The sequence below is a fragment of the Xylaria bambusicola genome (assembly GCF_022495145.1).
Source record: "Xylaria bambusicola strain CBS 139988 unplaced genomic scaffold F5B22scaffold_57, whole genome shotgun sequence".
NCBI lineage: Eukaryota > Fungi > Ascomycota > Sordariomycetes > Xylariales > Xylariaceae > Xylaria > Xylaria bambusicola.
The window spans coordinates 127,338-140,432 of NW_025953610.1; the positions used below are offsets into that span (position 1 = coordinate 127,338).

Consider the following 13,095-nt stretch of genomic DNA (forward strand, 5'->3'; position numbering starts at 1 on the left):
TACCTATCTACGATGGATTCCTCTGCGGCGCAGCAGGAGCAGGGCGCAAAATCCGGGGCTGATAAATACATGCAGATCCTGGCTCAGAGATTGCCCTCGATGCGGCTCTTCAGGTTCGGGGGGTGGTGTACATGTGTTCTTGCTTGCCACAATCTCGTCATGTGACCACTTTCTGTTGGGACCGGGAATAAGTTATATATGATAGGCAATAAGTATCAGCTGAGGTCGCGTATGTGAAAGTTTATCAGGCAGCTATGAGGTTCGTTTGCAGCTATTAAATATGATATTCATATAATGGTCGTGTCACAGAGCACTATAACTTCATCATTTACAATGTATTAAACTGAGATATATATACTATTTAATTCTACGACTGTGATAGTTACTAAGAAGAATGAATTACCCATTCGTATTTGTGATTGCAAAAAGTACCTCTTTGTGAGGAGAGGCGTAGTATGAAATTTATTTGCCTCGATGTTCATGCTTGTGGAAGTATCCATATATTGAGCCGTGTAAGCCGAAGGCGCCATAACCGTCCCACGAAGTAGGTAGTCCTTGGAGTACGCGACATCCTACGCGTTTCTCGCCTCATCGACCTCGATACCTCGGCGCCTCATTCTGCCTCGAGTTACCGTTAAACCCCAAAAAGCAGGCCACTGCAGTTTGTCTCACCTCATCCGCATCCGCAGTACAGCATGACACTCAGGGGCTGCGTGTTCGGATTGCGTCTTATTCTTCTTCCTCCTGCTTTCAAATTAGCTTCGGGGCTACCATTTCCGTACGGTCGTGTAGTGTATATGCCAAACTCACAAACTTTGGCACAGTCAGTCTCACATATGTTCTCTCCCATCACATGATGCCGCCGTGTCCGGGTTCACGACATGATTTCGTGGTATGACTTACTTGCGTGCTCCACGGCACCAAATGGCCGATCTGACGTACAAGCACTTGTGTAGGGGTATGTCTAGTCATTGGTACCGCCAATTATTGAGATGGTGAACTTGTATACTTGCCTATTTAGTTGGAGAGTACCTGTACGCCTAGGTAATGTCCACCCGAACAAAGCGATGAGTAGTACTATGTACAACGATCCATGAAAGCCTCAATCTACAAGGAGCTCCACTAGATCGTTAACATGTTCATATAGGGAGGTATTGTACTAGGACGGGCGAGTTTAGGCTGAACTGTCATCAGTGTAGACTCTTGAGCTTTCCCTTGTCGGCTAGAAGGTATGTGAGTTTTTCGCTACCATCGTGTCGGGCCTTGCGGAAGGGCGGATATAGTGATTAATAACATAGTTCGGGGGGACGGTATGAAAATCGAACATTCGACCGAGAGTGAGAGAGTACAGTACATAGTTCTGCCCAGGGACAATGGGCTAGTCACCTATATGCCGGTGAGTTTGGTTTCACGCAGTTAGTTTCCTATTTTCACGCCCTCGGCAGGTTCGTGTTTTAAAACCAATATCCGTCCTACGCCGAATGATGCGTTATGCGACTGTGTTGCCAATATTTGCACTAACTACATAGAGTCATTCTGTACCTGTTGGTTGGAAATGCGTCATGTTGCATATTGTAGTAAGTATTCGTCTATCTTTACAAAGAGGAAAAAAAGGACTGAGTTAGATCTAACTAACGCAGAGCTCCATAGACCTTTGGGGAAAAAAGGATAAAAGAACAATTATCTCATTCTACAAATCTAAGACTAATGAAAACTCACTCCTCTAGAGAACAAAATGTGAACAAGCAGACTGCTTCAAGTACCCGTGTAATAGGCGATCACAATTCGAGGAGGAATAATGGCAATACCTACCCCAAATATCAGGTACTCGCCCAGGCTTCCTATGGCAGGTTCCGTCTCAGAGCTGAGGGAATTTCCGCGCCACAGTTCTGGATTCAGCTCTTTGACGAGGGATCTGTATGTAGGGTATTCCCAATACTGTATGTACACCTCCAACAACACTAACAACATTCTCACTAGAAGCAAGCCGAGCCGGGATGATTCCTTCCTCTTCTTTTCCCTGTAGTCATTACGCATGGCGTGCTCATATTATGTACTGGTCCTGGTACTGGTACTTGTATCGTTTGGAGGTACAGTAGATACATGTGTATGTAGAGAATCTCTACATTAAGCAGTGCTTACAGCTTCTATTGCACTTACTACTTAAAGCGATAATATACACGATCACGCCTTTACCTGCGAGATTCGCTCTTTCGCTCGTCCGGCCATCCGAATCGGGGATTACCTAACGTAGGATGTAGCATCCCATATCAGCCTGGTACACAGCCAAGGCTCTAGTCTGTTGGTTTCGACGAACAAACAAATAAAACTTCTCTCCTCGTTTTCTTTTACTCTCTTATGAGACTTCGAGGCCGGGATTCAAGTGAGCCATTAACAATATCGTCAAAGTACCAAACGCCGCTGTCACATCGATGCATCTATCACCACTTGTTATCCGCTCCCCCCATCTCATCCCGCACGCACTACACTAGTCTAGACTAGTTCTGACTCAGCTAACTACATAGGAAGTCGTTTTCTGACATACGCCAATTACAATCACATGATACATAACCCATTTTCCTATAATGGGCTTTCATCTGATCCCTCGTGCAGATAAATGGGCTGATCTGACGGTGCGTTACGTAGCAGACGTGTATAGGCGTAGTCATGAAACTTGAAAAAAAAAAAAAAAAAAAAAAAAAAAAAAAAAAAAAAAAAAAAAAAAAAAAAAAAAAAAAAACCTTTGCAACTTACAATCCTGATGACCGGCTAGGTAGCATCTACTTCGGCTTTGGTAAATAGTAGTAAATCATATTCGTGGGAGTGGATGTAGTGGTATGTTGTAGACATGTGTGTTTTGTTGCAACTGCCGCGTCACAATCAAGGTGTTTGAAAGGGACCAAGTTGTCTCTATACACATCCATTACTAAGACCAACGATATGTTAACTTGAACTTACTCTCAGTATATCAGAAGAGCGAGCACGATCAGTAAGTAGATGAACTTCGCCCTTTTGATTTCAATATCAATATAAATATACACATAAAAGGGAAAAGAAGGGATAAAGGCGTATTCATATTATATCATCCTATATACAAACTCTAAAGCCATCAACCCTTCTATGTCCAATGACCAACATTATATGCAGGGAGTTATTCTATATCCAAGATAATAGGGTATCTGCGTAGGTAAGTAGGTGAAAAGAAGCTGAAAAAAAGATCTATCAGATAGATGCCCCTTCTCTCAATGCACAAAAACCGCTTGCTCGTAATTGCGTATACAATCCCTCCAAACGCCATGATGAATGCCCCCCCTGTGTCTATAGGTTAGTTAAGTATGCTTCGAAATGAAAAAGTATCAAGCTCTTCTATCCTCTTGAATCCGCTACCCTCACCACCACGGCCTCCTCATCTCCCATCGTTCTGGGCCGCTGCCGTTCGTCATCATCTAGCAGGGCCTGTCGCAGCTGTTCTCTAACAGCCGGATCTTGCTCTAGCTCTTGCCAGAGCTGGCGGTCCCAATTCTCACAATTTTCAATACCGTGATCATCGTCCTCCACATCTCTTGTCTGTTGTTGTTTCCTCCAAGGTGGCCAGGTCCACAGACCATACTTGACCAGGCCGCGTTTCGCAAGCTTAAAGGCCGTGTCCAAGGCAATGAGGATCAGCAGTATGCCGAAAAGTAGAGCCCACCATAGCGTGTCCTTGCCGAACGTGTTCACGAAGGCGCCGCGGCCGGCATATGGGCTGGGCTGGAGGGGATACACGCCGTTGAGGAAGGCTTGCCAGGCCCACCAGCCGGACACGGTGATACCGAACGAGCCCATGACGATGGCCGACTTGTAGTGTGTCTCCATGATGCTGATTAGGTGGTTGACCAGTTAGTGATGGTGATGATGCTTTTTTCCTCATTTAAATTGAGACTTCGATGGATAGAGAAGAGAGGAGGAACTTACAAGAGTTTGTAATTGGTCCACAATATGCCAATGGAAAATGCGAGATCGCCAAAGGCAAACAGACCATTGTCACGGGGGTGACCGAACACGTTATACCCGAGCCAAAGGAGCACCCAGACCAGTGTGCCGTCGATTACGGCCCCTGTCATCCAGGCCACGAACCTGGGAAAGTTGAGCTCGCGATTTCGCTGACCGTGAACGTATAGCTCGGGGACGGCAAGCAGGGTCTCGGCGCGCAAGTCCTGCTCCCATATGCCCATACAGAGCACACACAAGCTCGTGAACAAGATGTTGAGGACTGTCAGACTGTAGCTCTCGTAGAGACTCGTCCCCGTGTAGCCGTTGTACATTTGGTACATGGCCGTCGGTAGATAGAAGAACATCTCTTTCCAGAACGTCGCCAAGATGAACTTTCCAGTCCTGACATAGTTCCACCGTCCGTGGACGAGAAGGAGCCGCTGCAAAAAGCGGAACTGGGCAATAGAATAATCGGCAACGCGAGCAGCCTGCAAGCCTTCCTTGCCGGATATCCCTACACCCACATGGGAAGCGGAAATCATGGCCAAGTCGTTCGCGCCATCGCCAATCGCTAGTGTCAAGGCTTTTGGCACTTGTTGCCGGATGGCCTTCACGATCGTCGACTTTTGAGCCGGCGATGCACGACAGCATATCACCGAGTCGATCGTCGGAATGAGCGAGTAAAAGAGGTCGGTGACCGGTAGCGATTTCTCAATAGTGGCAAGTGTCTGTCCATCTACCACCACAACGCTATGGACTGTCCCAGTTTGCAGATCTTCCATAATGTCTCGGATCTGGCCCTCTATATCCCCTTTTGTGGAATCAAGAATGAACACGTCAGAACCAGGGCGACAAATCCGGGCCGAATGCGCGATATTGATGGCAGTTTCACGCTTATCGCCCGTCAGCATCCAGATCTTGATATTGGCACGTCGAAGTTTGTCGATGGTCTCAGGTACACCGACTTGAAGCTTATCTTCGATTGCAGTTGCACCAACAAGATCAAGTGTCTGCTCTATCTGTTCACCCGCATCCTCAATCTTGTCCTGACGATCTATTAGACTAGTTGTTGCTTTGTGGTAAAGCTCCTTCCAATCCATGTACTCGGCTTCGGGAATGAATTTCCGAGCGACGAGAAGCGTGCGAAGCCCTTCGGTAGCATATTCATCGAGATGTCTGAAACACCGATCGAAAACAGTGCCTTCATCCATGATAGAGGATTCTTCCAGAAAACTAAACTTGTTCTGGGTTGGCGGAATGGGAGTTATGGGACTGGCTCGTGATAGTCTTTTTACGACATCCAAAGATGTCGTACGGATATTCAGAGAGGGACGGCTTTTATCTTCGGACACTCGAGATCGTGACGGCTCTACTGATCTACTGCGTTCCAGAACTGGTCGGTTGGCTAGCTGAGTCGAGTCGAGACTGTCACGATTCGTTGCAAAGCTACGACGCAAGGTGAAACTTGGGCGACCACCAAAGCTATTCCGGACTTCTAGCTGCTCGCTCCGGCGTGCTATTTCCCGCTCCAGATCGGCACTTTTGCGCACTTCTGACGCTTTTTCTTTGGCCAGCTGGGCTAATTTGAGCCTCGGCATGATCGCCGAATCGGCGCCCTTACAGATAAGACAGATTCGCCCATCTGGGTAACGTACGATGATAGACATGCGCTTTCGTTTGCTACTGAACTCGATCACGTCCAGAATCTGATAAGTGTCGATTTGCTCTTTCCCATTTTCTAAACCAAGTCGAAGTGTGACACTCTGAGAAGACCGATGAGTGACCAAGTACCCTAGTTCACTAGCAGCTCGTACAAGAGCCAGTTCATCCGGCGATGAGGACTGATATTCGAGCTGCCCATCTCTCATTTCCGGGAGACAGGTATGGCAGAGGGCTAAGCATAAAATGTAGTCTCTAGCGCGTGTTGCAAAATATGACGTTGGGCGCAGCCTGATGTACTCCAAGAGGTCTGATGTAGTGAGTTCCGGCTGCAGATTGTGAGGCCGGGCAGTTGACCTCCACTGAGAAGATCTTCTGCTTAGGGGAAAAGTGGGCGTATTTGGGGAAGCAATAGAAAATAGCTCAATATCTTCATACAGGGCACTGCTGGTGTCGTCAGATTTGCTTCTGCTTGGCGAAAGTTTGGGAGTATGGGTAGTTTGCTTCTCGCTTGACTGGTTCTCGGATAGATCCATCTCGTGAAGCCAAGAAGTCCCGGCGATGCTCAATTTGCGAAATTTCATAACATTGTCTGTTAATGTACCCGTCTTATCGGAGAACACATAACTGACTTGCCCGAGATTTTCGAGGATGGTGTTGGTATTACATCGAGCGGGAGTGTCGGATACTTCATCATACATTTCTATATCGCCATTTAACAAAAGCAATTGTCCGATTCTCGTTAGCTCCAGAGTCACATACAGTGACAGAGGAACAATATTGTTGTACTGAATTGCGTAGCCAATGATGATCTGTTTGAGCTGAACAGTAGCATTGGATATATACCAAGATTTGCGTTCCGTCGCTGCCCGCCACATGACATAACCGGCTGAACAGCCAGCAGTAAGAACAATAACGTAGAAAACGAGCGTGAGAACTATCTTGTTCGCTATTGCTTCGAGTGCCGGCTTCTTGGCATCCGGGTGTTGATTTGCGTTCATCCGAATTTTGCACTCTTCTCCAGTATTGATGACAAGACCGATAACGCAACTAGTGTTCCTAATCGTGCTTCCACGGTAGATAACCTGATTTGAAGTGAGAGGGAATGTTTTCCCACTTGTGGTGACTCGACCATCATAGTGGTACAGATCTGGGTTTGGATCCTCGGATACAAACTCGGCCGCAGTCGACCGGAGGCCAGCTATTGAGTCACAATCCTTAAAATCTCCAAGGGATTCCCTACTCTTAAGATTAGTTTCGCCATCGAGGTCCATGGTATCAATATACGCTATGCCATTCTCGCCGGTTGCATGAAGGAGAATGATATCAGCGGGCACGGGGTCGTCGCGTCGAAGCTTGACGATATCCCCAACCTTGACATCTCTCCATTCAATCTGGGCCCAGGAATAGTCTTCATCTTTGTCATCGCTTTCAGGATCAGCATCAACTGTGATGATGTGGGATTCTTTCCTAGACCATGGCCATCTTGTCGCAATCGGAACTGCGTCCAGCGCACGCGGTCTCAGAACTGTCGTTGCTCTTGCATTTTCAATCTTGTCTAAACGGTGTCGTTTGAAGTCGTCGTAGCCTTCTTTCAGTATAGTCAGGGCGACGAAGAAGAACAGAGGCACAATAGTGGTATAGGTGCCGGTAGTACTCAGACCTGGAACGGTCTGAGGAATACCAATGGCTAGAAAGTAGGCATTGGATAGTCGCGTAAACTGAAATATCAATTGCTTGGGCACAAAGTCGTAGATAGTGTACCGGGAGGTCCGGATAGCGTTCGATATGTAGGGATTGCCACGCCTCTCATCAACAAGTGGCTCGTGATGGTGGCCGAGTTGCAGGGGGACGTGGCGTCCGTCTTTGGATGGCTTGAGAGGTTTCTGTCGCAATATGGTCTCGAGGAAGTAGGTTTTGTACAAGCGGGAGGCATGGCTATATATGGTTGACTTCAAGACACGGTATCTTCTGCGCCGAGAGGTCTGTGACGCCCGACGAGGGCCTGTAGTCTGCTTTTCTAAGCCATGGCTAGACGCATGGCCCATGGGAGACATAACGAGTGTTAAAGAGGTATTTGTATCAAACCGCAAAGCGGCAGCGGTGACAACATCGCCGGCCGACAAGTCAGTGTTCGTAAAGCAACGGGAGGTTTTGAATCACGGTTGAAATGCGGGCGATGATCTCGGATCTCGACAGCGCGCAAATGCAGACGAATGAAAGTCGCGAGGGATAGGAGCTTTGAATGGGGCTAGTGAGCGGTAGTCTCGGATATTACGTGGATGGTCTATATTTTCTACCTAGTATGGCGCGATCATAGCTAACGACAGATGTAGGTATAGGACTCCAAAATAAGATAAACGAGCGACGGCCCTGAATCAGGGATTAGGATATTGGGGTTGCTACTAAGTAGAGCTTGTGTAAACCACGATATTGACTAGGTAGGACATGACGGAGTGAGTCAAAGAATGAAACGAAGTTTATCGCAACTACATTATGGTGTATTTACATGTGGAAACCCAATTGGCTTACTTTTGTACGCATTACTCAGCCCATACAACACTCGTGCCAGACTCGTGCCTTCGTATGTCGAAGCAACCTTGGAACTGACCCATTTGTTTCGACTTAGGAATGCTTTAGATCCGTGGAATCCCGGCGGCGCGGTAGCTACTGTACCTACTCGCCTACATAACAGTCATCAGATCAGAGCGCATACTCGATACCTACGTAAGTACTTAAGTAAGTATGGCAAGCATTGGATGCCGTGCACTAGGTACGGTACTATCAAGAAATACCCGAAGCACCGACAGTGCCAAGTTCTAGCAGCCCACAACCTTGCATCAATTTCGTCACTTTTGACAGGGCTGGGCCTGTGCTACCTACAGGCAGCTGGGCTTGAATGGCAGCTGACATCTGAAAGGTACCGTATGCATTCTTAATTCTGTGCTAAGGTGAGGAGGTCCACTCCAATTCAGGTTGATTTCCCAGCTCAACTTGGTAAATATGAATAACTGGCGGCATTTGAAACTTGACTCGTTAGACTTTGTTTGTCTCTATTAGCTTCCATGTAAGCTTGTTTGCTCAAGTTGCCCAAATCCGAGGACATTGTACGTAGGCAGGAAGAAATCTAAACTTGCATAAGAGACTTGTACTTAGTGTACCTGCCTGTGTTGGTTAACTCTAGCATAAGAGAGAAATTGAATAGTATAGACTGCTTCAATGGTAGTTATTAGAGGAAACCCGTCGCTGCAGAAGGATGCACTGGCCGCCATGGAGTTAAAGCCACTCTTTTCCCTTCAACTAAATGAGGCTATGCAACACTTTCAACGAAGAGTACCAACTACCACCTATACCCAAAACGAAATTCGGGGCGCTCCGGTATCGCCTTAAATGTCTCGGGTAGTGTACTGGTGCATTAGGTAGTACTCAATGATAATGATACTCGGTCATCTAGAGCAGGTGTGTCGTCGTCGTCGTCGTCGTGTGACACAACCCTCATGAGGTATATAGGCATATAGGTACTTAGGTAGATAGGAAGTATCGTGTCTCTTCCCGAGGTTTAATAACGAGCATGACAGGTATCTAACTACGATCAGTCTTTAATTTGAAGATACGTGATGAATGAATGCTCTTGTACCGGCAGTCAGCTTGAGGCGCCATATACCTACCGTACCTACTTAGGTGCTTTTAGTTGCAAGACTCGAATCTACCTTATAATGGAATACCTACCCAATTTTGTAAATTGTCCAGGGTTTATCTCCCGAATACGCTCTTTGTCATGGTTGTTGGCGTTGGCGTTGGCGTTGGCGCTGTACCTACAGATACCTAACCTAGGTACTGTACAGCGTTGTACCTATGCCGTGCAACCGACCTAGACAGAGCCCTATGACCCCAGCCCAGACCCCAGGCGAAAGACCTAATGATAACGATAGCAGCCGCTAAACCTCCCGCTGTCAACCGTTAGCATACCAGGCTAAGCACCTGCCTGGGACCCTACCTACCCCTGGACCAGACCAGATCATACGTAGGAGGATACTTTCTTGTCGTCACGATCTAACCTAACCTCCCCCTTTCGCTCTCTCTATATCCTCTTCATCTCTGTCCCTTTCCATACAGAATAGTCACATAGCGAAGTGCAACCAGGAGAGTGCCACATCCTATGCATGTCTCCTCCTGAGCAACCGCTCCACGAGTCGTCCGCGAGCCGCACCGTTACCTCCGATCATGACCCCGCGATGAGCTACCCCAAGACGCCGGAAGAGGGCTTGCAAGATAACGCCCCTCCAATCGCTATTACTTCACCACCCAGTTCCTCTGAGCTCGCCACTGCTGGTCCGGCCCAGACGGAAGACGAGAATGAAACAGATGCCGGCCGTGGAGATGCCTCCGGGCTCAACATGACGAGTCAAGTCTCAGAACCGATCCATCAAGGCCAAGATGTCGCCGAGGACACCATTCCCAACAATCCCGATCCCGCCGCTGAGGCCATGGAATCCTCAGTCTCTACTCTCAAGCCATCCAGACCCCAATTTCTAACGATTAATACCGCTCCTTATATCGACCCGACACCGCCTACACCCACCTCCCAAACGCCATCGAGAACGAATTCAGCCCACAGGTCTAAGGGACAAAGCTCGGCTTCTTCGCCCACACCGTCTGATGCTGGTTATGATGAAACACGATTTGCCAGTGAGGACGAGCGGGAGGGCGTTTCGCGCTCCGAGATTCAGAGTATTATGGAACAATTCCCAGAGGACGGAGGCGGACCAGGAGAGGAGGAAGTCATGAGCCCTAGGCTCGAGATCGCCTCACCGCATCTGACCAGCCCTCCGTTACAGCATCCTCCAAGGAAGTCTAGTCTCGAGCCGTTAGCCCCGAGCATTGCACAGCAGCTTCAGGAATTGCAGGGCTTAAGAATCTCAAACACCTCGCCAACGAGCACACGCTCCAAGGGCAAGCTGCTCGCCCATGATCAAGGTCCTCCGGTGCCTCCTAAGGATGGACAACCGGATGAGAAGCTGAACCCTGTAGACTCGCCCGTATCGTCCACAGCGACCCTCCATCGGCCCCCACCCCCGGAGCCTGAGCCAGAACCGGCCTTACCCTTCGACTTTCATCGCTTTTTAGAACAATTAAAGCATAAGAAAGCTGACCCAGTGGCACGATACCTGAAGTCTTTCTTGAACGAGTTCGGGAAGCGACAATGGATGGTTCATGAGCAGGTCAAGATCATTGGCGACTTTCTGGCTTTTATTGCCAATAAAATGGCTCAGTGCGAGGTTTGGAGGGAAGTGTCGGACGCTGAATTCGATAATGCTCGCGAAGGTATGGAAAAACTAGTCATGAATCGACTGTATAGCCAGACCTTTTCGCCAGCTATTCCTGCACCACAACCTATCCCCGGTGCAAAGCCGAAAAAACGTGGAGGAGACCCGCCGATGGGCCCTGGTCGGAAGGGACAACATCAAGAAGATGTTGAGAGAGACGACATCCTGGCGCAGAAAATCAGTATCTATGGATGGGTAAGGGAAGAACATTTGGATATACCACCAGTTACTGAAAGCGGGAAGAGGTTTCTCATCCTAGCTCAGCAAGGTCAGCCTCGTAACCATAAAAACATGACATACGGCGCTAATTGTAGTAGAGCTCTTGAAGATCAGGTCTTACAGAGCACCTCGAGATAAGATTATATGTGTGCTTAATTGCTGCAAAGTCATATTTGGTACGTTTCCTTGAGAATGGTGAGAGCATCTAGCTTACGTTCTCCAACAGGTCTTCTCAAGCATAACAAATCAGATTCATCAGCGGATAGTTTTATGCCACTCCTCATCTATGTTGTGCTGCGGGCCAACCCGGACCACCTAGTGTCCAACGTCCAGTATATTCTACGCTTTCGCAATCAAGAAAAGTTGAGTGGCGAAGCCGGCTACTATCTCTCATCTTTGGTAAGGAATAACGGTATCGGAACCTTTCGTAGCCTGTATTCTTACTGAATTTCTCTAGCTGGGTGCTGTGCAATTCATTGAAAATATGGATCGCACTACCTTAACGATATCGGATGAAGACTTTGAGCAGAATGTAGAGGCGGCCGTCTCAGCAATTGCTGAAAAACATCGTGCAGAAGAAGCCTCCAATCGACTACCGGCGAATCTGTCTGAGAAGGGTGGGCTGTATCCGGGAGAGTCATCTTCAACGCGCCCATCGTTTGAGCAAGATGGTTCCAGAACGCCACGGCGATCCACATCCCGCGACGGCCCAGACTCTGGTGACGAGGCGCCAGCGATTGCTGGGCTGTTACGCACTATCCAAAAGCCGTTATCATCGATTGGAAGGATATTTTCAGACGAGTCCGGTGCTGCTGGGCCAAGCACACCCGCTCACACCCCGCAGCCGAATCCGACATTATCACGATCAAGCGCGAGACCTGCTACGGGGTCAAATCCTGACCCCGAAGTACCACCAATGGCCGTACGCCAACATTTATCTGCACAGGAAGCAGCCGCCAGACAAGCAAGTGCTGAGGCGGCAGAAGCGTATCGACTGCAAAGGGCAGAACATAATAACGTAGTTGAAACACTTGCAAGCATGTTCCCAGACCTAGATCGGGAAATCATTAGTGATGTTGTCCACCAAAAGGAAGGAAGGTTAGTATTCTAAATAAACCCGCCTGTATCAACCCAGCTGATTAGTATGACTACAGAGTCGGTCTTGCAGTTGATGCTTGTCTAGCATTGAGCGCTTAATATGCAATATTTTCATCCAAGTAGCCTGGCATCCTCACTCCGGAGGAAAGGACTGGGGTGCAAGGTATATACTCATCCAAGAAGGTAATCTAACCAGCTGGGTCCCTGAAATATTACTATATGACCGGGGCCTAACACACCGGATTTAGAAGCGGAGGTTAATAATACCCCTAATTCCCAGCCTCATCTTATTTCATCTTGCTACTACTACTGAGCACTATCCAGTCATATACACTTAGTAGAAGATAAATCTCTTCTGTGTGTGCCTAGTATTAAGCAAACCAAGACACGATTTCCACAATTAGTATACCTAGCTGAGAAACTTGCGTACTGAAATGGCACTGCTACAAGCTGTGCTGTGCTGTGCTGTATGGTGTTTGGTATTTCTTACTGGGGGGTGAATACATTCATGCCGGCTGAATAGATATTGGTGTAAGAGACTGTATGGCGCACTTGGGATGTTAGAATAGGTAGAGGTGTGGTGGCAATTGGATAGCAAATAATGTCTAAGCACTCTATCGTCGGTGTCTAACTATATGCGTATATACTTGTAACTATAAGGCGGACTTAATATCATGAAAAGGCAGATAATTGCCGAAGCTGATGAGGAAAACGACATAATTACTTAGATCAACACTGGTATAATCGAGTAAGTGCCTGCGAAGGACGGGGAACTTATTGCTCTATAGATTAATTAAGTGTATAGAGTAAATATGGCACG

The 13,095-nt window shown here is 47.8% G+C and overlaps 3 protein-coding genes across 3 annotated transcripts; 1 reads left to right on the forward strand and 2 right to left on the reverse strand.

The window, feature by feature from the left end:
- Positions 1–1,564: 1,564 nt before the first annotated feature.
- Positions 1,565–2,678, reverse strand: F5B22DRAFT_623653 (uncharacterized protein). The gene has a single exon (XM_047976076.1). The coding sequence runs from the start codon at positions 2,035–2,037 to the stop codon at positions 1,756–1,758; it is 282 nt and encodes a 93-aa protein (XP_047826690.1). The 5' UTR covers positions 2,038–2,678; the 3' UTR covers positions 1,565–1,755.
- Positions 2,679–2,690: 12 nt separating this feature from the next.
- On the reverse strand, positions 2,691–8,363 carry F5B22DRAFT_623658 (uncharacterized protein). The gene is made up of 2 exons (XM_047976077.1): positions 3,955–8,363; positions 2,691–3,859 (listed from the first exon to the last, which is right to left on the reverse strand). Exons 1-2 carry the CDS (start codon positions 7,686–7,688, stop codon positions 3,367–3,369), a joined length of 4,227 nt encoding a protein of 1,408 aa, XP_047826691.1. The 5' UTR covers positions 7,689–8,363; the 3' UTR covers positions 2,691–3,366.
- Positions 8,364–9,607: 1,244 nt separating this feature from the next.
- F5B22DRAFT_623665 (uncharacterized protein) lies at positions 9,608–13,094 on the forward strand. Its single transcript, XM_047976078.1, has 5 exons — positions 9,608–11,226; positions 11,276–11,353; positions 11,404–11,576; positions 11,635–12,275; positions 12,332–13,094. Exons 1-5 carry the CDS (start codon positions 9,795–9,797, stop codon positions 12,372–12,374), a joined length of 2,367 nt encoding a protein of 788 aa, XP_047826692.1. The 5' UTR covers positions 9,608–9,794; the 3' UTR covers positions 12,375–13,094.
- The last annotated feature ends 1 nt before the right edge of the window (position 13,095 follows it).

What these genes read in the sequence shown, in the direction of transcription:
- F5B22DRAFT_623665 (XM_047976078.1), top strand. Translation starts at nt 9,795, where the DNA reads ATGTCTCCTCCTGAGCAACCGCTCCACGAGTCGTCCGCGAGCCGCACC. An exon ending in TTGCTGCAAAGTCATATTTG is followed by an intron (nt 11,354 to 11,403) that starts GTACGTTTCCTT and finishes GTTCTCCAACAG; the next exon opens with GTCTTCTCAAGCATAACAAA. An exon ending in GTCCACCAAAAGGAAGGAAG is followed by an intron (nt 12,276 to 12,331) that starts GTTAGTATTCTA and finishes GTATGACTACAG; the next exon opens with AGTCGGTCTTGCAGTTGATG.
- F5B22DRAFT_623653 (XM_047976076.1), bottom strand. Translation starts at nt 2,037, where the DNA reads ATGCGTAATGACTACAGGGAAAAGAAGAGGAAGGAATCATCCCGGCTC.
- F5B22DRAFT_623658 (XM_047976077.1), bottom strand. Translation starts at nt 7,688, where the DNA reads ATGTCTCCCATGGGCCATGCGTCTAGCCATGGCTTAGAAAAGCAGACT. An exon ending in TGGACCAATTACAAACTCTT is followed by an intron (nt 3,860 to 3,954) that starts GTAAGTTCCTCC and finishes CCACCTAATCAG; the next exon opens with CATCATGGAGACACACTACA.